This window comes from Astyanax mexicanus, chromosome 7 (genome assembly GCF_023375975.1).
Source record: "Astyanax mexicanus isolate ESR-SI-001 chromosome 7, AstMex3_surface, whole genome shotgun sequence".
NCBI classification, from domain to species: domain Eukaryota; kingdom Metazoa; phylum Chordata; class Actinopteri; order Characiformes; family Acestrorhamphidae; genus Astyanax; species Astyanax mexicanus.
In genome coordinates, this window is record NC_064414.1 from 40,348,781 (window position 1) to 40,374,105 (window position 25,325).

A 25,325-nucleotide genomic window follows, 5' to 3' on the forward strand; every position below is an offset into this window, starting at 1 on the left:
TCCAAATTCGCTGTGCTGCTACTCTGCAATGCTGCATCAGCAGCAGTTCAAAAATAGGCGATGGCTGACTTCAAATGTATCTTCACCCTCCTGGTGTTGGGGCATCACTAGTAATTCTTGTCAAATTTATTGAGCTCTACATACAGAAGTAGTGCTACTCATGTTTAAGCATTGTCAAACATCACAGCATGAAGTTGTAGAGGTTCCTAATGATGTTTGCAGTAGGGGTGGAGTGCTGCTAGTGTGTCCAATAGCATCCCACACATATTCAATCAGGGTTTGGTCAGGCAACGTGGCAGGCCATGGTTTAGTAACTGTGTCTTCAAAGCAAAAGCAGGAAGTGAACAAGTATTGTCCTGTTAGAATATTGCACTAGAGTGTGCGTTCGAAAAGGTGGGGCCACTGGTTGCAGGACCTCATTAATGTAACTTTGGGCTGGTAAAGTTCTTGTAATTACCAAAAGTGATCAGGCATTTTACAAACTGACACCATGACACCAAGCCTTGTTGATTGTGTGACACGTGACAGCAAACTGTTGAACTTGCCACTCAGTACGGTGCCTTTAAACACCAAATTACTGTTTTCTGCACTTCTTGCTCTTTTTCTGTAGTGTTTTTCTGTACACAACTTGTGTACCTCCGAGCTTGCTGTAGTAAACCTGACCCCTGATCTCAGCAGCATGCAAGACAATTTTTATAAACTCTACTTTATAATGTTTGCAGACACCTGTTTGAAACTGTTAGAATAGTGTATATGTTCAAATGTTATGCCCAGTGTCATTAAATATGATGTATTCCAATAAAACAGGCAAAATGACTGAAGTTGCTGCACGTTGATGATTTCATATGTTTGTATTGGATTCAGTGCTGTGGAAAATAATGTAATCAAGTTTCTCTTTTGAGTAACGACACGTTCAAGCTAAAGCTGTGAAACTAAACCCTAATTAGACATGTAGCTCACTGTTTACCTCATACACTGAAGGAGAAAGAGCAAACATTTGATCTCACCTAAATGTAGACTTACGAGTTGAGATGATTTTAATGGGAAAAAAGAAATTCTCTTGCTGCATATATTATTTATTATTTTAATAAAACATGCACACCATATTGGGCCTCATCATCATAATGATATAGTAGTTATTCTGTTTTATTTATAATAACTCAAAGTACTTTACACAGCAGGGATAGCAGTAAAGTAGTAAGTAAATTGATCATGAAATATTACCTCACGCCCATACCTGTATGTTTGCAATATGGCGACCCCCGAGGCGGACGTTTTTGCTGGCTCTGCTCTGATATGCCATCTTTTTCTTATTTTTTGGGCTTTTTACGCTCTCTTTGCAGTAAGAACATATTTCATTGTACAAGGGAACTTGTTTGACAATTAACTCTTTAAACTTTGACAAGTTGAGTTAGGTGTTACTGTATCTTGTCAGTGAGATTGATTACTGGCCAGCATGGTTATGACAAGGCAACACGAATTATTGTAGTTCAATTGAGACCTGAAAGTAGGTGTCATTTTACATTTTGCAAGCGTTTTACATTTTTCAATCCATAGTGTCACTTGTGTACGTCTTAGAAGACATTATCCTCCACAGTGGACAGGTAGCAATGAGAGTTAATAATTGTGACTGGTGCAATCTGGCTAGAATTGTCCATGCAAATAGACAAGAGACTCTATCAGAAAAAATGACCCTCAAAAAATTGATAATGAATATGCTTTAATACGAACTGTGCCTTCTGCAAAAAGTAGTTCCACAACAAGTGAACTGTTACAGAACTGTAACTACAACATGGTTTATGGTTTATACGTTAGCTTGAAATCAAAATTGGGGATAAATGGGATTAGTAAACGTTAGAATCGTGCTGAAACTCTCCTCTCCTGCTCCACAGAGTCGTCTTTGTGTAAAAACTGCACGTTTGTGAGCATTTCTGCCTGTTTTGCTGAGTAGTGTTGGTTAGCTAGCCGGCTGGACTGTGGTTAGTTTACTGTAACTTGCTTTAATTTAGCATTAGCTTAGTTTAGCCTAGCCTGGCTGGTTACCGTTCCGGCCATCAGACCAAAAGACGAGCCAGCGCTGCAGACTGTGGGTGAGCGTGCCTTGGCTGAGCACTAGCCTGTGCTAAGCTAATGCTGCTGCTGCTTCTGGAGGCTATGATAATAAAATGTCCTGTGTATATATGCCGTTACTCTGCAGTGCGTCCGCGGAGTGATACAGATTTAGTGTGAGAAGGCCGTGCTGTTTTCACAAATATCAGCATGGTTAAAACACTTCTCAACCATTCAGATTGTGAGGTCGGAACTAACTGTTATAACATATCTCTGTTGTATAATACTGTGCAAATTCACATGTGTGTATGCATTTGATTGTATAGAAAAAGAAAAAGAAATGAACACAGATGCACTCAATTTAGATTATTTAGATTTGATTTGATTAGTTATGACAAAGGTATCTCAGCTGGTAGAAACCTCAACTTTAGAAAATGAATCAAATGACTCCTCCGAGGACCAATATTTCTGGTAGCTTATATTTCTATGTTATAAAAAATGTAGCTTCTTGTTTTACAGTATTACTACAAGTGGATTATAAGATTGGTTATGATCATGTAGCGACTCCCATCTCAGTCATTTATGCTGATATCATTTCTTCTGTGAATACATTTTGGTGTACTGTAGTAAAATGACATTAGTCCCCCTCCCCATTTAAAACAAATACCATTTGAATAGGACTTTCACATAGGCCCTGAAATATCAAAGTACTTCCACACTACCACCACATTGTTTAACTATTTGTGTGATGTTTTTATTGTAATATGTGAGGTTAGCCTCACATTATATATATATATATATATATATATATATATATATATATATATATATATATATATATATATATATAAAACAACTTCTTTCTACTCGACTTCTTTCTGCTCTTTAAAAAGTTCCACTTTTGACTCCACAGTTTTTGAGCTCCAAAAGAATATAGCAAATATTTGATGATAGATTTAATTGCTGTTTGTCAGGAGGAGCTAGTGATGTACCAACACTGTTTTATCCAGGCAGACAAGTGAATGAATAAATACTAAGCACTGAACTCCATCACATTGTTTAGTTTAGTTCAAAGCCATTATCTACTCAGCCATCTGTGCTCAGATGGAAAACTGTCTTAGCTGGGGTGTATTGTGTGTAATTAGCAGTTGTTCTGCACCATGAAATTTCAGAACATGAAAAGACTTCACTCTGGCCAAGTATTTGGTTTTGTTCTCCCTGTATGTTCACAAAAACTCTTAAATAAAGCTTGGCTTGAATGTACGATTCCAAGAATAACCTTTTATTGATATAAAAGCTTTAAAACGTTCTTCATACTCACACAGCATGTTTACAAAAATTGTTCTTTAACTCTCCTTTAGCTTCCCTGTTGTGCAACCTGCCTCCTTATTAACCACTACTGCCTGTAAGTGGGAGTTACTTACCTGTAAGCTGAACATTCATTCTGCACTTTTCTAGTTACTACTGCTGTTTTTTTATACATGTTTAAAAAAACATTACACACATGAGCCTATGAGTACTAAAATATATATTTTGTGCTGCTACTAAAATAATTAAATGGCTTCCAACAAACATTCTTGTTAACCTTTTTGTAAATTAATAAATATTGCATGTATGTTTCATTTAACTATTTGGTATAGTCAAAATAGTAAAAAAAAAATAATGTTAATTTCACTCAGCAAAACAAACTGAACAGCTCAAAAACAACAATAAGAAGTGCAAACATGTTCACAAGCAACCTTCATAAAGTAAAATATCTATTACAACATTAGATGATAATATGTTTATTATTATGGATTTATAACCAGCTATATTGTAGTGCTTATTTACTGTATGTCATGAAATCTAAACAACAGGGTTTTAAAAAAAGCATACATTAAAATATTAAAAATAAAAGGAAACAAAATTTATGTTTTCTACAGCACTGCTCAGAAAAACATTTTCAGCCCCTTTATCTGAGCACTTACTCTCCACGGCTGGAATGCCCATATTGGATTTGTTCTGTAATACGATTTGAGATGTGTTAAGCTTTCCATATCAAATTGTTCAACTGTTCCTGTCGACTGCAATATTGTTTGTTGATGAGCGAATCAACTTACATTACCACTGAGAAAATACCTGCAGCTCATTACAGAGAAATGAAGCCCCTGCTTCTCATTAGAGAGGAGCTGGTAGCTCAGTGAACACTGGTGGCCTCCATCCAAGTGCTCCTCTCTGTCTCTCCTCCATGTAGAGATATATCATTTCAGATGATTATGTCAGCAGTGTGCATCTTTCTCTCTCTCTCTCTCTCTCTCTCTCTTTCACTCAGACGAGAACGAGGGATGATTCCCCAATGGAGCGCAAAGCTGGAGAGGTGAAAGTACATCTGTGTAAACAACTCCTCCAGGCAGCCATGGGAGCGACAGAATGTGAAAGGAACGCAAAAGGCCTAACGTATGTTTTTGGTTTCCACTCCCAGAAAGAGGGTGTGTGAGTGTGTGTGTGCATCTCTATGATAGGGGGTGAGGAATTGTGTCATGGGTGTTTTCCACTAAAGAACTATCTAATGTTTGGTTGTCATGAAAAGTAGGATGACAAATGTTGGTCTGGCCAGTCGGTCATGGGGCAGTTCTCTCTCTCTTTCTCTCTCTTTCTTGTTGTCCTCTCTCCCTCTTTCTCTCTCTCTTTCTCTCTCTCTCTCTGCCTCCCTCCAATATTCTCTCATTCTCTGTTCAACACCACTCTGTTCTGTCCTTTCCTTTCCCTTGCCTTTATCTCACCATTCTCTGTTTCCTTCTCTCCACACTTTTTTCTCCATTTATCTCACCATTTTCTTTCTCTATTACTCGTCCTTGCTTCTTCTATCCCCATTCTCTCTTGCTCTTCTTCATTCTTCTCCCTCCTTATCTTTCCTTCATTTTCCCAATTTCTAATTCTCGCTCTCTGTATCTCTATTCCCCTCTCATCTCCTCATCACTCCCTTGCTCTCCTTCCTTTTTCACTCTTTCCCATTGCTCTTTTCTCCCTGTATATCCATCCTTGGTCCCTCCTTCCTTATCCTCCCTTTCTCTCTTTCTATCCCTGTTCCTTTTCTCCACTCTTTAGTTTCTTTCTCTTCTTGTTGACTCTGCCCTTTTCTCTCTGTCTCTCTAATTTCTTGTTCCCCATTCTCTCTCTCTCTCTCTCTCTCTCTCTCTCTCTCTCTCTTTCTCTCTCTCAATCTTCTCCATTTGTCTAATGTGTCTCTCTATGTATTTCTCCTTCCCTCCCTCTCCTCCACGTTCCCTTCTCTCTATCCCCCCCTCTTTCTCTCTGGGTGTAATGTATAATGAGAGAGGAATTTGGTGCACTACACTCAGGGGAAGCACCTTTCCCGCTCCAGCTCTCGGAGCTGAACCAGCTGCTTGAGCTTCTGTCTCAAAGCTATTATAATCACATACATTTAACAGCCTGCAGCCACAGTGCAGATCACAGCGCCAACACAGCTACACTGCAGGCTACTGGGTCACACTCCAACACATAGACCTCTATGAAAAAGCAATAGGAATTACAAATTTTAATGAGTTTTTAGTGAAATTGTTAGTGATTTTGTTTAAATCAAAAATTTATTGCAAAGGGTAAAAGTGTTTTAACTGCATTCTGAACTGTAGTTAAATAAACAAACATACAAAAAGCAAATGTGGCTCATTCGGTTTCTCGTACAGTGTGACTTCCTTGCTGTCTGCAGACCAGATGAATGTCTGGTAACTCTATAATAAAACTGCAATTGACAGTCTTAATGTTTTGTTCTTCATGCTAATTTTTGCTAATGTTATTAATAAAGCATAATGTTCTGCACTCAATCTGCCTGTGACCTGAAAAAAGTTTATAAGTGTCTTAATTTTTTTTCATTTACAAATTGCTCTTTTCATAACATAGATAGATAGTCTATAAAGTGTCTAGAAAGTCCAGGAGTGTAGATGTACATTGATATATTGTAAAGTATATATTGTCCATGAGTGCAGATGTATGTTCAGTAAAGTTTCAATATTGCAGATAAATAAACCTATGATTTAATGCATGAAATTCAGTGCTCACTGAACTTGCTCCTTTTGTCCATTTGTCTATTACATACAGTAACCTTTAGGGTCCTAAATAAAATACAAATTAAAATATAAAAAAATGATTTGTCATTTTTTTATTGAAAGCAAACATAGTGCACAACATCAAATGCATATACAACTATATACATTTTTTATTTATATAAATTACACATCTGTTTTAACAGGTTTAAAACCTTTTTTGCAGAGTACTGTATTAGTTTAATATAATGTTCCATCTTTTCTTCAAAGTCAGTAAAAGGGGTCTTTTTTCTAAGAATTTACATATACAGCTCTGGAAAACATGAGGAGACCAAATAAGTTTCTAAATCAGTTTCTCCTATTTTGCAATTTATATGTATATGTTTAAATAAAATGACAATCATTTTATTCTATTAACTACAGACAACATTTCCCCCAAATTCTAAATGAAAATATTGTCATTTAGAGCATTTATTCACAGAAAATGAGAAATGGCTGAAATTACAAAAAAGATGTTTTCAGAGAATTTTCAGACCTCAAATAATGCAAAGAAAACAAGTTCATATTCAAAGGTTTTAAGAGTTTTAAGAGTTCAGCAATCAATATTTGGTTGAATAATCCTGTTTTTTTTTTTATTTCTCCTCTACCAGTCTTACACACTGCTTTTGGATAACTTTATGCCACTCCTGGTACAAACATTCAAGCAGTGCCGCTTGGTTTGATAGCTTGTGATCATCCATCTTCCTCTTGATTATATTCCAGAGGTTTTCAAATTGGTAAAATCAAAGAAAGTTTTTTCTTTTATTTTTTTCCAGAACTATACATTTTACACCTGTTTTAATAAGTTTGTAAGGTTTCTGTTTTGCAGAGGACTGTATTAGTTTAATATAATGATCCATCTATTCTTCAAAGGCAGTTAAAAGGAGTCTTCTGTCTGAAAATGTACATATTTGTATTTAAACTCGTACGGTTTATTATATAGGCATGTGTATATTATATTCATCTCTATCATTAATTTGTCAGGATACTTTGCCTCTTTTGGAGTGACAGAGGCGCTTGGGGTCACGTGGTAAACTTTGAGCCAATGGAAACGTCGTGTCTGTACTTTGCTTTCGGTGTGGGCGGGGCTTCAGCGCTCCACGCTGCTGACAGAGCGCGCGGCGGCTCTAGTCACCAGGACAACCTGTTGACAGCCGTTAAAAAGATAAGGAAACACTGCGTAGTTCATTTTTTTGTTGACTTATTTTTTATTTTCTTACGTTTTCGGGACTTTTAAGTGCTTTTTATGGAAATGTAGCTTGAAAGTTTTGAGTAAACTGGGAGTGTGAAGTTTTGTGGTTGGGTTTGAGGAGCAGCGTCTGGAGATCACCGTTTAAGAGAGAGAGGAGCTGGATAACTAAGTTAAGTTAGCGAAACTTCACCACAGTATGAGAATAACTTCAGAACTGAAGGATGAAGGACTTTGGGCTGGATGTTGTGGATGAAACATGAGTTCCTCCACTGTTCTGGCTTGTTTCTGTGCTGTGTCTGGAGATGCAGAAGCTCTGGAGGCAGGTGCCGTCCGTGCAGCACCCTGAAGCGACCGCCTAACGGAGAAATAACCGGCTCTAAACGCGTGAAATGCTCACGTACAGTGTTGTTTACCAAGGCTGGGAAGATATAACTTAATAACACCGCGAATAACCGCCTGTTCTCCCTCTTTCTCCCACTATGGGAGTGCTCACCGTGTTCCTGCTGGTTGTCGGTCTGTGGAGAAGCTCTGTGTCCAGCAGGAACTGCCCGGACCTCTTCGTGGACAGCTGCCACTGCTCGGCCGAGCGCTCTAAGGAGCTGAGCCGGCTGCGGGTCCGGGTGAGGGTGGTGTGTGAAGACGCGGAGCTGCTGGACACGCTGCAGCCCGCACTGCTGCCCAACACCACGGTCACACTGTGAGTATGCGAGAGTGAGTGAATGAATAAATGAAGGGATGGGGTATTGGCATCAGAGCAGTTGGAAAGTTTTAGTTTAGCTTAGTTTAGTTTAGTTTAGTTTAGTTTTACAAAATGTACACACATAAAAATAAATAAAATTAAATAATAAAGAAAAAGAAAAAATCTCAAAAAACATCAATAAGTTGCATTTAAGCAAATCAAATACAGACTGAAAAGTCATAGGTATAGACTGAAGCATTTTCTTTATTTTCCCTACCCAATTTTCCTAACTAATATAACCTACATAAGTTACAAATGTCATAACACTTCTAAAATTGAATATATATTTTTGATAATGACATTATTTGTATTTTTATTATCTTTCCATAATTACACATAGGATAAGTTGATAATTACATCGTCCAATAAATGGACATTACCTCAATGATATTTGATAATCCTAATATTGTCTATTGTGTTTGTATGTTTGTTTATAACAGTGAACAGTATTTTAGCCAGTCTTGCAATAACCAATGCCTTAATAACTGTGGACTGCAGTAGGTGAAGAAAAAAAGTACATATTTCCCAACCTATGATTACTTCAAATTTTGTTGTCTTTAAAATGATGATCACACACTTTCACATAAAGCAAGTGGTGTACACAGTATATTGTGATTTTAAAAATCCATATTGTGCTTAAAGTTTTTTGTATTATTTGCAGCTTGTTTCTTACTTTAATTTCTTACTTTGTTATATCAATATTTTATACAAAAGCAAACTCTCGGTAAGCAACTGTTGTTTACAAAAAAGATTTGTTGTTTCTACTGAATGTTTAAAACTAATGCATATACATACATAAAATAAAATGTAAACATGAATTCTGTTGCAGTAGTATATTCTTGAAATAAAAAAGCTTTTTTAATTTACCCAAGAATATCAATAAAATACCATTTTTTTCCCTGATCACGCTCTAGTCTCTGCGTTAAAGTCAAGCCAATATATAATTTAGTTGTTGTTTCAGCTATATAAGTACAAATACACAGTAGTATATAATGCATATAGTGATATTATCTTCCTCTACATACCTGACACAGAGAGCATCACAATACAAATCAATTTAAATCTTAGCTTGTTTACTGTAATATCACATTAAAACAAGTTGACAGGTGAGTAGAAATCTTATTAAAAACAGAATAGTAGTAAAATGCTCAATATATAAGAACTTAACAGCATATGCACTTTATATACACTATTGCATTATTATATATACACTTTTTGCATTATTTCATTTGCATTTGAATTGAGTGTTTGATACATTGAATGCATTTTCCTATTTTCTCCAAATGTACCAGTGTTGAATGTAAATTTTTATATCACTGGTCCCTAGCTTAATTCCAGAACTCCTTTGGCTTTTGTAAATGTTCTTCAGCACCATTCTCTTGATTCAGCTAGACTTATATACAGGATCTTGGCAGTTATAATGTATGGTGGTTTTATTTCATTAGATCTCCTACTGACTGCCACAATTCCCCTGAGCTGGCTTTTAATGACATAACCAGGGATGTATAAAGTACTAGAGACCCAGACTTGACCCAGTGCTCTATCAAAAAAAGTGACTTAGGTAGAAGTTGAAGTGTTTTTAGAAGCACCACATTTGAGTGGATGTATTCAACATTTTTAACAAAATAATTACTTAAGTAATTTTACTTAAAAGTATAAGTACAAGTATTGTGTTATGTAGTTATTACAGAAAGTAGTCTTACCGAAAGTTGGTAGAGCGAAAGGCAGAACAAGAGTAGCACAATCTTCTTATAAGAGAGCTCGATCACCTGATTCGCTGAGAGGCAGCTTTATTAATCCTGTTGACAGCGCAGAGCATCCACCACTGTGTGCCAGTTATAATGTTGGTTTGAAATGATTTGTAACATTTTTATAATTGCAACGTGTAACAATGCAGAACATAAAAATGTATCAAAGTAAAAATATTAACCTCATCAAAAATATGTGGTGAAGTAAAAGTGGAAGTAGAAGAAAAAATGATAATCCAGTAGGTACAGATACAGAAGTTTAGTGCTTAAGTACAGTAGTGAAGTAGTTCTACTTTGTTACTATCCATCTCTGAACATAAAATTCCTTAGACAAAGATCTCGGCAAAACTGTTTTGTGACAACATCAGTTGGTTATCTTCTTATAGCCTTCCTGTGCCTTATGAGCATGTCATATTTTGCTTTCAGATCTTTAGACAGTTGGAGGAGCCCACCTATGATAAGTGGTGGTACCATGATTAAAGAAATCAGAGAATGTATATTTATTATATTTGGTGACATGCTTAAGCCTGATTTGCTGTAATTTCATGTTTCACTTTTTTCACTTCGTTTTTCTGTTGCCATAGATAACCAAACATTTGAATAAGTCTATAAAATGGTACTGTGCTAGTTGTAGCTTAATTCCAAAGCACTTATTAAGTGTTATGTAAATTAAAACAGCTGCAAATTGTTCTTGTTAAATGCATGAATTTAAAAAAATATATGAATAGTTTGTATATAATATAAAACTCCCATTGACAGTGTATTATCCCTTCCAAAGATATACAGGTGCTGGTCAACGAATTAGAATAATTTGAAATAGTGCAATCATGAAATTCTTTGAATGCATTTTTTGTGCAGAAAGCAAATCAGGTGTTCACCGCACCTGTCCTACTCGTTAGACTAATCACAGAACTCGTTACCTGGAAAAAAAATTGCTCAGCTGAGCTTTCCAAAAGGCCCATTTAGGCCATTTAACTGTGACACTGTTGTTTTATTGAATTAGAATAATGGAGAAACCGTTTCATTGAATTAGAATAATTTTTATTATAATTACAATCATCACTTTCTCAGTATTTTGTGGCTGCCCCCTTGGCTTGTATGACTGCCTGAAGTCTCCGCGGCATCGATTTGACCAGCTTGTCGCAAGTTTCCGCACTCACAGCTTCCCAGGCAGTGGCGATGTTCTGCTTCAGTTGGTCCAGCGTAGTAGGCTTTCTGTCGCGAATTTTCCGCTTGACGATGGCCCAAAGGTTTTCAATGACATTGAGGTCAGGCGAGTTGGCCGGCCATGCCAAAACTTCAAGCTGTTTTTTAGTGAACCAATCTTTGGTCGACTTTGCCGCATGAGCCGGTGCAAGATCCTGTTGAAATATGAAGTCTTCTTCGCCGAACTGTTCCTCAACAGTCGGAATCAGGAACGTTTCCAGAACATCTTGATATACAGCATTGACAGTCTTCTTGAGGAAGCAGAGTTTCCCTACACCTTGAGCGGACATGCATCCCCAGACCATAACGCTCTGGGGAAACTTGACGGATCTTTTCACGCACTCGTGGTTGTAGGTTTCGCCACCACGACGCCAGACACGAAGACCTTGGTCACCGAAGGAGATGCAGAAGCGTGATTCGTCACTGACGACCACTTTCTGCCAGTCTTCAGCAGTCCACTCGCCGTGTTCTTTGGCCCACTTCAGCCGTTTCTCCATTTGTTTCTTGTTCAGCATCGGTTTTACTGCTGGAACGCGAGATTTGAAGCCGAGTTCGCGCAGACGACGGTAAGTGGTTGATCTGGAGACGTCAGCGTCGGTCTGCTTGTTCCACAAGTCGGTGAGCTCGGAAGTGGACTAGAACCGGTTGCTGACTGCGATCTTTCTCAGCTGCTTGTTGTTGCGAGCAGAAGTTTTTCGGACGCCGGAACAGTTGGTGCGCTTGCTGCAGTTTTTCTAGAGAGCTTTGCAGACGGAAGACTGGCTGATGCCGAGCTGCTCAGCAATTTTAGTTTGGGTCAAGCCTTGTTGGCGAAGGGCTTGAATTTGAGCCACTATTCCGGTTGAGAGGTCGGGCTGCTTACCCATGATTGATTTTACAACTTAGAAATTCTACTCAACCCTGACTTTATACTGCACAGTGAACACTCTTCACAGAAAACAAAAATTCGAGCATTTATTCTAATTCAATGAAACAACAGTGTCACAGTTAAATGGCCTAAATGGGCCTTTTGGAAAGCTCAGCTGAGCAAATTTTCCAGGTAACGAGTTCTGTGATTAGTCTAACGAGTAGGACAGGTGCGGTGAACACCTGATTTGCTTTCTGCACAAAAAATGCATTCAAAGAATTTCATGATTGCACTATTTCAAATTATTCTAATTCGTTGACCAGCACCTGTAGAAGTGTCTGCTGTACTGGCTGAGACACCACAAAAATAAACTCAGTCTGCTGCAGTCTAGATCAAATTAAGATGTTTAAATTGACTGTAATCAGTATAAACAAAATCACTTTGCCCCTTTAGGTCCTATATTAAACATGCATTACAGCTAATCTCATGCTGACTCTATACTATTTCCCACTGAGTATCATGAAATTTTAATTTGCTTTAGTATATTAGTTTTATTTCTGTGTAAGTGCACTGACATCGATGTACAGCAGTTTGTAGTACTTGTATTGAGTTGGATCCTATTACATGCTGAAAACACATCTCAGATGAGCTGATTAGTTTATCTTCCCAGCAGAAACGGCTGTCTCACTCAGAGGGGTTGAGAATGTAATTGCTGTGTTGCAGGCCTCTTTTCTGACACTCCTAAGTGGTGAGATTACATACAAGAAGTCAATAGCATTATCGTTTAATCGTTTGTAAATTTGTTTTAGGCCATGTTGTATATTTATTTATTTTCTTGCTCACAGCCAATTCCCTTTCATACTGTGAAATATCTAAAAAACGCAAGATCTGCCATTTCTGTTTAGCGCATTTAGGTCAGCCTAGGTGAATCAGGGAAATACCAATGCACTGTTATAGCTACATAATTAATCACACATAATCATGCACTAACTGACAAGTTTCTCTGCAGCTAATTATTTGTGAATGCATGTTGAGTAATCACAGCAGTTTTGCTGATTGTGTATGGTGTGATTGTATTGAGAAATATGTATTATTGTAGAGTGTTTGGTTCTGTGACACATCATTTAGATATATTAGTTGTTTCTTTATTTTATGCTGTTGGTGGTTTATTTGTTGTGCTGTACATTGCTATACATGCTGATCAGGTTTCTTTCTCTTTTTCTGTTGGCTTTTTTTCTTGCCATTCTCGTCATTGGCTAGATCAGAATTGCTGCTGTAGAGCAGTAATGCTGCTTTGCGACAAAATCTGTTTTCAAACGTGCTGTGGTCAGTGTGATCATGGCAAAATAAAGTAAATTATTGGAGCTTACATGAGGCAAAAGGTGTGTCCCAGATGGATGTGACATCACATTTTAGGAAGTTGCGCATGCATTTAACATTCCTCGATTAACAGTGTCACATCTCTACCAGGAAAACATCATAGAATAAGCTAATATTATGTAATATCACCCACAGTGGACAGTACAGTGCGTGATAATGATTATGACCAGAGGTGTACGGCTAGTATTGTCCGTGTAAACAGACAAACAACTTTAATGAGGCAGAAATCACTTTCATATTCAATGTAAAAAGTCCCAAACACATAACCTGCAGGTCAGTGAGGCATTCTTTAGCTTTTACTAAAAAATGGGAAAATCATGGAACACAATTCTACTGTAAAATGTTCTTACAGTCAGCAAACATGACTTGGAAATGTGTAAGTGTGTAATTAACAGTGCAGACTGAAATGTGATTAGGCATTTAATTAGGCTTACATCATTTCAGTCTGGTGCAAGTATGTTTTCTTCATCAAGTGCATTCTGATGCATGTAATTACTACTGCACTTAAAATGCTCAGTTAATGAATGTCTGAACATACTCATGCAGCCGTGATGAGAGATTCCTCAGTTGATTACTCCACTTTAGCATTATGTTCTTTGGTAATCTAAATATCATATTCTAATATAGTTTAAATGTAGGAGCCAAGTATAAAAAGGTGTTTTATGTGAGGATACAGAAATCCTCTGTCTTCTTTTTTCCACAAATAAAATGAGGTTCAGCCACATCCATTGGTTATCTTCTTATAGCCTTCTCACCAGGCACTGAATCTCAAAGGCAATTTATATTATGAGTACATGTTAAATGCAGGGAGATATGAGCAATGATACTCTATGCAACACTATTTTGTAGTTTTTTCATATATGTGTGTGTGTATTCCAGATGTTGTGAAATATTCACACTTATCATAAATATGGTAATGATATATTATTCAAGCATTCCTTTGTGTATGTGTGTGTGTGTGTGCTGGCCAGAACCCCGATGCTGTGTTTTGGTCCTGGCTGGCCAGGAAGTCTTGTTCCTGCACTAGGAAGTGTGACCTTTTATCATACTGAAGTGGCCTCCCTCGTCTCACTTTTGTTTCTGCTCACTGGAAAAATAAATAGCTCTGAGAGGGAAGTGTGCACATGGCCAAGGGTAAGCCAACTGAAGTGTGTCTCCTCTGGGTGTGAGCTAATGCCTCCCCCTGGTCTCCTCCATTCTCCTATTCATTGCCCTATACCCTGGAGTACAGCTGTATGCTTGTTAGCATGCTGGCATTATTACTCTGAGTACCGGGAGCAGGATGCCCTCCTTTGTAAGGCCAGCAGACTGAAGAGGCAATTTTGTCTGATTTATTGGGCAGGACAGAATTATTGGATTAGCCTGAGAAAAAATTAAATCATGCTGGTTTGCACTGATTGTCATTTGTTTTTGGAGTTTTTAGAAGTCTCAGGGCCATGTTACTGTTTTTGCAGGCACTGTGTATGGAAATTGGACTGGCTTAAGTTGATTAGGCCTTCACTCACACATTTACTGCATTTTTTATAAGAGACGCATTGCCCAACTCGAGGCCCATGCCATCAGATTCATGACTTTTCCTGTCCTAGGGGATTGTCTAGTACTGATGTGTCCAGATGTGTCCAGTCTAAGTCTTCTTAGACAAATTGGTCAAGACTGTGTGTCGATATGAGGCCAGATCTAGTTCAGAGCTGCTACTGCTGAAGACAAGAATGTGAATGTGAATACTTACTGACAGCTGCTCTGGCACCAGAGACACCATATCGACTACAGAGAGAATGAGGCTGTACAGAGCTAGTGTTAAGCATGATTTAAGTAAATGCGTCTTGTTGAAAAGATCTGTCTACGCTCTGGCGCTTTTTATGTGTGGAACCACGCCTCACTTCCATAATTGATAGTATGAAATAGGCAGTGTTTTGTCTGGTTTTCAATTGAGCAGAGTGTTCCCTGTTTCCCTGTTATTCTCAGCAGGATGCAGGCAAGAAGGGCCAAAAAACACAAGGTCAACACATTTCAAGTTCACTTGTATAATTTCAATGTTCAGCATTACTTATTACACTTGGTATGAGTTGAGTATGTTTAGGCTACTACTTCTTCACAAATTGACTGGGCTAGAATAGTAACATCAGAAAGAGAGCTTGTGAGAAATAGACTGTGTTATTGATATTGCTTGAATTTAATGTTGTACAGTCATAATGCTGTAGTACACTATGTGGCACAAAGATTAATCATAAAGTCATGAAAATCCTGCTGAATCTGATGTGTGTTTTCCTTCATTTGTGACAATGGATTGGACTATGTGTGACAGACTTTAGGTTACATTGCTGTAAAACCTAACTAAAGCTAGTTTAATTTACCTTTCTCTCCATGTCTTCCATGTTTTTTCTTTTGTTGTTTCAAATTAAATTAAAAGCCCTTTGCAGAGTTTAGTACTTTGTATGATTTTGTGACAATTCATCAAATTCACCAGCAGCAGCAGTGGCGGTGTGTAGCTGAAGTATTGGAGCAGAGCAGATACTTTCTGGATTTCTGCCTGTTTCCTTTAAACTATAACCTAATCTGCCATATTTGGAAGTGACACTGTAGTTTACAGTAGTCAGACGTACCTAGGTATCACATTTTCCTGGTGATTTGTATTGGAAACGATCCCCAAATTGGAATGAGTCTGTGGTTTTCCACTGGCATAATAATCCACGTGCCACTAGTAAGGCCGTTTAACCTCTAACAGAATCACTTAGGCTCTTTAAGCAAACCACAGTAGTAACATCAAAAGATCCTGAGTCCTGCAGAGCTCCAGCATTTCTCATAGTCAGTGCTTTCCAAAACAAAAGTATGTGTCGTTTTAAAATCCCAGGCTATGCTTGGAGGTGTTAATGTATTCCATCCCCACTTCACTGTTTATACTTTTCTCTCTGGCTTGAATATTAAAAATATTGAAAGTAACCTCTCTGAAGCAGTTTCTGCGTCTGATGATGCGAACGAGGTCAGATTAGGCTGGCACTGCTTTACCTTTTAATTTGTTTGGTTTGCATTCTACTCGGTATGATTGGCATTAATCGCAGCGTTTGAGCAATAGCCTTTCCCCTTCTCGTTTTAAGTGTCAGTCAGTATTAATACTGCTCCACTTGAGACGTGGAACCTGACGCGGTTATGATTAAGAGTGTCTGAAAGGGGTGCTCAAGATCTCATCAGTTTTATCGCGAGCGAAGATACCAGTATGGTAGTGTCACATCCTTGTCTCGTCTCGTGTCTCTGTGTGTCTTCCCCACGTGACCTATGCTCCCCTGTGTCTCCCGTCTCAGTACCTTTCCACCACTATTCTCATTTCTAGCTCCGCCCCTTCCCCAGGTGTTTCCAATTATAGTGTGTTTCTTGTTTCTTTAAATAGCCCTCCTCTGCCACTTTGTCTCTGTCGGTCTTTGCACCTTCCCCTGTTGTTTTGTCTCTCTGTGTCTCTCTGTGTTTCATAGCCTCTGTTCCTCGCGCCTTAGTTTCTGTGTTCATCTCTTGTTTAATATATCTAGTTTCTTGTTTATTTCCATGTTCCCTAGTTCCTTGTATATACCCCTGCTTGTGTTTATTAGTTTGTTCCCTTGTATATAAATTCCCTTTTTATTATTATATTCTCTAGTAAGTTTGTTTGTTATTAGCTCTGTTTAGTTTCTCGTTTATTAGCCTCCCTGTTTGTTTGTTAGTTTTCTCACCTCCGTTTCTTGTTTATTTCTTTATTTCTTGTTTACTTGTTTCTTTGTTTATTTACTCCCTGTTTGTATATATATATATATATATATATATATATATATATATATTTAGTACTTCTTGTTTGTTTAGTTTATGTTCACTAGTTCCTCTCGTTTGTTTTGGTTTACTTTATTATTACGTGTTCTTTGTTATTTGTTTATCTTTGTTATTTATATATATATATATATATATATATATATATATATATATATATATATATATATATATATATATATATTTATTAAATTATTCGTTTCGTCCCTACCTGCACTTGTGTCCGCCTCCTCGTCTCCCTGCCTGGGTTTTCCTGACAGGTAGGGTGACACATTCTTTAAACATTTTAATATTCTTAGCATGAACAGCTTCAAGTAGGCTGGGTCACCTTTTTAATGTGACCTGAATTCTTTCCTTTTCTCTCTCTCTGTCTCTCTCTCTCTCTCTCTCTCACTTTTGTTTTTGTTGTCTCTCTGTCTATAGCTTTATGATTTGTTTCTTTTTAAGTGTTGCTTGTAGCCTGTAGCTAACACTCTCCTGTGCTCTAAGTGCTTCTGTATGAATATTTGACAGGCAGAAAGCAAGTGCTTTTCAGTGCGTGAAGGGCACAGGTTAACACACACACAGCAGCCCTGCGGCTCTTAATGTTAAATGACAGGGCCAGAGGAACCCTCAGTCCATAACTGTCCCATCTCTCTCTCTCTCGCTCTCTCTCTTTCTCTCTCTCTGACAATGTAGTCCTCACTGACAGTGAAAGCAGACAACAAAGGCATTGCATGAGGTGTGGTGGCATAATCTCAAGTTTTGTGACTTCAGCTGTTAAAATGATATGCCACCTCAGGGCATGTTCTCTGGTCCTGGACATCAGCACTGCCTCATCTCTCTGTGGAGAGCACCTGAGGCAAGCATGCAGTGTCATTCAGTGGTCTCAAGAAAACTAGTGAACCATGATGGCCAGAGGCTTTCTGTAGGCTTTTAGTGTGATCTAAGGCTTTTAGCTCCAAGAGTAGTAAAAGACTCTAAACAAACTAAATTAGAATTTAACCGATTAATTGTTTTCCATAGTAATGATAATACATGAAAAGAAACTAATGAATTGTGTGAAATGTAAGAAAGAAAAAAAAACACTAACGTGTGCAATAGGGCTACATACTTTTGACTGTACCCATGATACTGATAATATCTGAATTTTTTTTTTCAAAATAAACTGTTTGTCTATTTAAAAAAAAACATTTATTTTATTGAAATAAAATATTTGAATGTATGTTTTAGATAGCAACAACACTGGACTCAAATTAGAACAGACCATTTTTTTTGCCTATATATACAGCTGAGTAGCAGCTGAATGGGAGGGACAATTGGCCAGATAAATTGGGAGAAAGTGGGAAAATTTTAAATAAATAAGAATAATAATTATTCAGTATTGTTCATTTCTTATATACATCAATTTTGGAAGTTTAAAAAATGTCTTGCTCATTACATCAGTTATCAGTTTTTGCATGTTTTTGCATTTTGTCACAAAACATGTTTTTGGAGAGCAGACAGACTCGACATGGGTTCCTCCTGGTGAAAGATCTGACCAGTTGTGTATTATGTGCACCAACCACTAAAAGATTCCCAATTACACAGCAACACAGCAAGTTGTCTAGTAAAAAGGTACAACGATCTGACGAATCATCTTATGAATTAAAGTATTTTACAAATGATGAAACCAGACAGATGAAATGAAATGGTCATTTAAAGACAAATATCATTATTCTCTTCTTCTTCTTCTTCTTCTTCTTCTTTTTCTTCTTCTTTTTATATTCCGCTCAGTTTATAATGCACCATTTGCGAACTGATTTAAAGAAGGAATTAACAAAGCCAAGCAAACAAAAAGAAATACATGATGTTTTTAGGGTAGGTAAAATGTTGTACAATGAATGAAATTGGCTTAGAGCAACAAAGTTTAGCTGGAATGAAAACCACATTTTCATAAGGCATGGCTTTTTTAGACTGCTCTTCTACCTCTACCCCACTTTCTATTGTGATAGATATTGGGGAGTATCATCCAGAAAGCACATCACATGCTGCACAGACAAAACAAAAAGTTCCTTTGAGCTATTCTCTTCGCATAAAAAGGTGTATACATATATTTCTCTCTCTCTCTCTCTCTCTCTCTCTCTCTCTCTCTCTCTCTCTCTCTCTCTGTCTCACACACACACACACACCCACACAAAATCACAAAAGTTCATAAATCCCTTTGTACGCTTCAGAAAACCCAAGAATGTGTCCGATGTGTTCAGCCACCTAAAAATATTAAGAAAGGAAAATAGAGAGCCTGCCAAGGATCCGTTACTGTGCTGTTGTCCTGGCCTCCCTTTCTGTGAATAGAATAAATAGTGAGGTTATTTAAACTGTCATAAATCTGCTGGCCCGCTGGCAGCTGCGGCCCTCAAAAGTGTGTTGTGCGCTCCAGCTTTCCTAAACATCGTAAAGCAGCTGAGTTAAAGCCCCAAGAGCACGGCTTCTGTCTGTGGGGGTGAGCTTATGAGCGGGAGAACATGTCAACTCTGCCTGACCCCGCGCCGCAGAGAGGCCCCATACGTGCACTGCGCTGATAATGTGTTGAAAGCTATTAAGTTGTGTGCCTGTGTGTGTGTGTGTCTGTGTGAGTTTGCAGACAGCTAAAAAAATGGAAATTGATGATCCTGTGGTGGCGACATGGTTTATGTTTTTCAGCCCTTTTCTGAGCCACTGTGCCAACACAGTAAGTGTTTGCCTTTCACTTTAGGATCAGGCAAACCGCAGGACAGCTTTATTCAGATGGCTCACACGTATTCTGATGGCTTACACAGCATGATAGTGTTATAGTGTTACACTTGCTAAGCCAAAAGGAGCCAGGTATACTCAGTCAGTGATGGTGTTAAATGTATCCCATCAAAGCAAAAAAAAAAAACAAAGCAAAGAAAGAAGAAGAAGGAGCAAAAAAATGGCTAAAAAAGCCACGAGTGCTACTCTGCACTGTCCAACCAGATGGGCCACACTACGTGGAGCTGCTTCTCCTCACCACTCCTCAGAACCTATTTGAGGCTCTCCTAATATCCATCTGAACTCCTGAGCTATGACTGTTTCTTATCCAAGATCAATGTTAGTCGATTTGAAATATGTTATTTTGGTTAGCCATTCCAAGAAACCTGATATTACAGAATAACACCAGGTTTGGAGCCGAGGCTGGAAAGCGTCGGGCTGTCCGCTCGAAATGTTTGTAATAGTTCAAATTGTAATCTCTACCCTACTTTTTCCATGTGATTTCTGTCTGCGGATACTCGAAAGCTGGGGTTATTTTCGTTTCTGCCGCCTTTATAATAATGCAGTACAGCGCCGGATGAAGGCCTGAGCCGCCTTGGGCTGTGCATGGGACAGTCTGAGAGTGCTGTACTCTGGGCCCAGCCAGCCACGGGCCTCTGAGAGGTGAAAGTGGAGATGAGAAGAGGAAGGAGTGCTAATGTAGAGTGAGTGAATAATGTCTGCGAAGCTAACTTCCACCCATACGCAGCAGACAAGTCCACAAGGAGGCTGCTACACACTCCAAAACACACAGACTAAAAAGAGGCCCTCTTTGTACTGCCAAATAACACAGCTACATACTGTATATGGGAATGTCTACGAGCGAGAGAGAGAGAGAGAGAGTGTGTGTGTGTGTGTGAGAGAGAGAGAGAGAGAGAGAGAGAGAGAGTGTTTGTGTGTGTGTGTGTGTGTGAGAGAGAGAGAGTGTTTGTGTGTGTGTGTGTGTGTGTGTGAGAGAGAGAGAGAGAGAGAGAGAGAGAGAGAGAGTGTTTCTACCCTGCGCACCCTTTCCTGATGGAAGCGATCACAGAAACACAGAGAGCAATGACATAGACCATTTGCTTCGGCAGCCCTAGTGAGACAATATTTGATTTGTCTTCTCTCTCTGTCTCTTTCTCTCTCTCTCTTTCTCTCTCTCTCCAGTTCGCTTGCCCTCGCTGCTTATCCTTAGAGAACATAATTTATATTGTAAATAGAAAGTTGGAAGGACACTCCAGATTTTCGGCATGCGCTGTTTACATAATGTACAATTATGTTTTGCCTGCGATTTCCTGGACGTTGCGCAGAGGCCTGGAAAAGGCATGAGGGGGTCGAGGAGCGGCTGAGTTTCCGCTGGCCAAACAACCATGAACACAGCGCTGCGCACACTCACACGCTTCACTTTGCACAAACACTCGGCCTCTGTTTCTGCCATGCTGCATGCTGTGGTGAGAAAGCGAGAGGGAGCGAGAGGAAGAGCGGGCAAAAGAAAATAATGACAGTGTTAGATGGATGGCAGTCCATGAGGAAACTGATATGAACTTATTCTGATGAACTCATTCATGCATCATGTTGTGTGGCTAAATCGAGTGACAAACTGTCCTGCAAAAACCGCCTGTGTCTATTTGGCAGTTGTTCCTTACATTGTTTAAAAAGTTAATGATGATTAATGGACCAATACAAATGCTACAAAATAATGGCTTGGAATAAAATCTTTATTGCAAGCCATTATTTTGCTGAAAGTTAAAAAAAGTTTCCTCCTTCTCCTGTGAAACATTCAAGATTGTGTTTTAAAGTGATGGTATAGTACAGTTTAAAGACTTTAGGCTGGTTACTGTTTATAAACTGCTTATCTGGATAATAATTTTTATTTCGATATCAGGAAAACACTGCAATTTCGAAATAAATACAAATAAAACAAATACTAGACATACGTTTTTGGGTATGTCAATGTGTTCATCAAAATCTCACACTGACAGACAATAATTTGCTCTTTTTATGGTAAATTTTTCATATTCACACAGTTGTCACTGATTTATGTCTGTATAGAGTGTGTATGCAAGGAACTCTCTTATTGACAAATGGTTTTAAACAGTTTGCAACACATGCAAATCTCATATTATTAGATTTCATTCTCTCAGAGTTCCTGAGTCCAATTTTTTTTTTTATCGCACCAAATACACAGTAATGATGTAAAGAATGATATCATGTAAAGCACAAATAATATAGCAAGCATTTTACAAGCTTTATTTTTCACCACACATGGCATGCATGTATTATTGCATATTATTATAGCTGATAGATTCTAATAAATTTTAATGTTTAAGATCACTGCGGTTTATTCAGCACTTTCAAATCAATGTGTGAATGTTTACTCCCCTTGTCAGCGCACTATATAGCACAGCATGCGGCATAAAATCTGTATTTCTCATTCCACCTAATGAATGTTGAACAGTTGCAAATTTATGCCATATTTTTTCCAGCCTACCACATCTCTGAAGTGCTTGTACAGATTTTCCTCACTAATGGCACATCTGAGCTCACTGGCTGTAAATGAACAGGTTGTTTGTTTAGGAGTGTGTTACCTGAGGAGGCTCTGAATCATTAGGCTACGACCGTAGAAAGATGAGGATGAGGTGATGCCGGAAAAGGTGAGTCAAGTAGGGCTGTTCTGGAGCCAGGGAGCATTACAGTTAGGCATTGATGCCAGTGGGGTGTTGGTGTTGAACTGTGTGTGGGAGAGAGTTTCTTCTATAAGGTGAAGACATTGAGAGAACTGCCTGTGTTTTAGAGAACTTAGAGATGGGTTGGCATCTATTTCTTTGCCCTCTTCTAGCACAGGAGATGCTTTACAAAGTAGAGAAAACTATGTGGCAGCATGCTAAAAGTTCTGCAGTTTAAAAATACACTGTACATTTTTGGGGGAGTTTTACCTTAGATTTAAGTCTGAAACCCAATTGGAATGTTATTGAACTTCAGTGTTTTCTGCCCCATTGTGGAAGAAGCATGCTCTCAGTAATTCATGACCAGTCTCATAGCGTGAGATGTTTTGGACAGTGTTTCAGGGTTATGAGATTAGAGAGATTGTTCAGATTCTTGAATAGTCAGACAGTGAGCAGCCTTTGGGAGCAGATCACTGACATTTACATTACAGTCCTGCAGGGTCACATTTTCACTCACCCTTTATCTTTCTCCAACCCTTTTCCCTGAAGAGTTCTTACCAGGATGGCCTATTGGCAGTGAAACTGCTAATAAAAACTGCTTTGTTTACTGTGTGCGGGTTCAAACCTTCATACTAGCCCATATTCAACAGAGTTCATTGTTTGCGGTTGTTTTTGTTCTGTATGATAATTTTGTATTTATTGTCTCTGTGTGCTCAGGAATGAAAGTGAATTGCTTCAAGCAGCACTACTTCTGTTCTCTCCAACATTGCCAATAGACCATATGTGGAATTTGCCTGCATTGCAGATTGCGCTGGTTCTGCATAGCTGCTGTACCCTGGGCTTAAATGAGTGTTACAGAGGTTAGGGTTGGTTGGATCAATACTAAAGTGCTGGTATATTCAATACTAATGTTTTCTCATGAGAATTGATTTCTGGATAATAAATACTGGTACTGAGATTTTTTCATTAGCATTAATTATAATAATTACATGCTATGAAATAGAGTGGGTTTTAATGCTTAAAAAGTGAGATTGTGGGATTGTAGCACATAATCAAGTAGAATAAGAAAGACTCTCACTTTTCCCCTTTGCTCTGTATGCATATAGCAATTGCACAAGCAGCGGTTAGCGTCTTAGCTAACCTACAGCATCTTGTATCAGATAAAATATCCACATTATTAGGTTTCACTGTAAAATTCATGATGTTTGTGTAGATTATTATGACAAATTGTGTATAATAGATTTTAGATGACCAATTTCCATGTTGGCTTTACTGCTGGTCTATCATATTGTGTTTAGATTTCAGTGTGGTATGAGGTGTTACTGGAGCAAATGGGTCTATTTTTTACATGGTAACAACTAATCCTGTGTTATTTTAAAAGAAATTACAAAGTTAATTTTCCTCAAATGGTCACAAACTAAACAAACAATTTAAAATCACCTAACCATATAATTGAGAGACTGCCAGTCTGATAGCAATAGCAAATGTTAACCTTCTTTGAGTCAGCAGAGAGAAACTGGTTTGCTAACTTTAGCTTAGTTAGCATGATAGCTTGGCTCCTTTTCTGATTGGCCTTTCTGCATTTAGTCATATTCAAGAATCAGTTCAGGCTAAAAAGTGTCAGCAGTCTATACTTCAGTAGTCCAAATAGATGGATATGTGTAAATGCACTGGTGATCAGTTTATTTAGAATGGTCTGTGTGGGCTAAAGAGTGACTGGTACTGTTAGAAACTTGAACACAGTTTTTTATACTATATCAATACATCTTTCTTTATGACCTGAGGACTTTAGATGTGCCAGTATTGGTGTTAAAATAAGAATATCGGCTTTTTTATTACTCTGTATTGGATCTTTAAGTAAACCATTGTCATCACCCATCCCTGCCAGAGCTGACGTGTGCCACTTTATCTGTTTAGCTACATCCTCCCAGCCTGTGCTTGTCTGGCCCTTGAAAGCAGTGTACAACCTTGAAGAAGGCTGGAGGAGACTGTAGGAGCGGACAAGCTTGGGTTGGGAGTGTATAGACTAAAAAAGGCACGTTAGGTCTCATCATGCATGTAAAGCAGGCTCTCTCTCTCACACACACACACACACACACACCTTAGCGCCTGCCGGCATGCCTGAGTGAACAGCACTGCGGTTGACAGGATGATCTAATATCTCACCCCTGTGATCAATATTCCAGCAGATGTGAAGTTCAGAAACGCTGTTTGCCGTGCTGCTGCAATAATGCGAACATGGTGGAGAGAATGGCATTTATCACACTCCACTGCCTGCTTCTCTCTCTCTCTCTGTCTCCCCCTCTTTCTCTCTTTCTCTCGCTCTGTCTGTCTTTGCCTCTTTCATTCTGAGGCTTAACAAGACTCACCCCCTTCCTTTTTTTCAGCAGCAGGTTACAACACTTACCTGAGGTGTAACAAGACTCATTAGCTCAGGGACATTGCTTTCAGAAGCAGGTAATGTGACTTAAGTAAGGCTTAACAAGACTCACTGCTTTTTCCCTTTCTGCAGCAAGTAATGTGACCTTATGAGACTTAACAAGACTCTCTGTTCTCCCTCTTTTAGTAGCAGATAACATGGCTTATTGTATTCTTCTCCCTAGTTTAGTAGCAGATATCATGTTATTTTTTAAGGCATAACAGTATCTCCTGTCCTTAACTTAAAGAGCAGATAGCATTGCTTGTCTACAGTTTATCAAGACCTTATCTTGTCCTCCCTCTTTCAGCAGCAGGTACTGTAGTTTGTCTGAGGCTTAACAAGACTCACTGTCTTCCCCTTTTAGAAGCGATTAATGTGGCTTGTGTGAGTCTTAACAAATCTCACTGTCCTCCCGCTTTCAGAAGCATGTAGCGTGACTTTTTTGAGGCTTACCAAGATT

General features: G+C 38.5%; 1 protein-coding gene across 1 annotated transcript in view; it reads left to right on the forward strand.

The window, feature by feature from the left end:
• Positions 1-7,179: 7,179 nt before the first annotated feature.
• Positions 7,180-25,325, forward strand: part of LOC103040329 (adhesion G protein-coupled receptor A3) — a 220,211-nt gene continuing 202,065 nt past the window's right edge. The window contains exon 1 of the mRNA XM_007228648.4: positions 7,180-8,020. Coding sequence (XP_007228710.3) covers positions 7,803-8,020 — 218 coding nt within the window. The 5' untranslated portion in view covers positions 7,180-7,802. The remainder of the gene's footprint in view (positions 8,021-25,325) is intronic.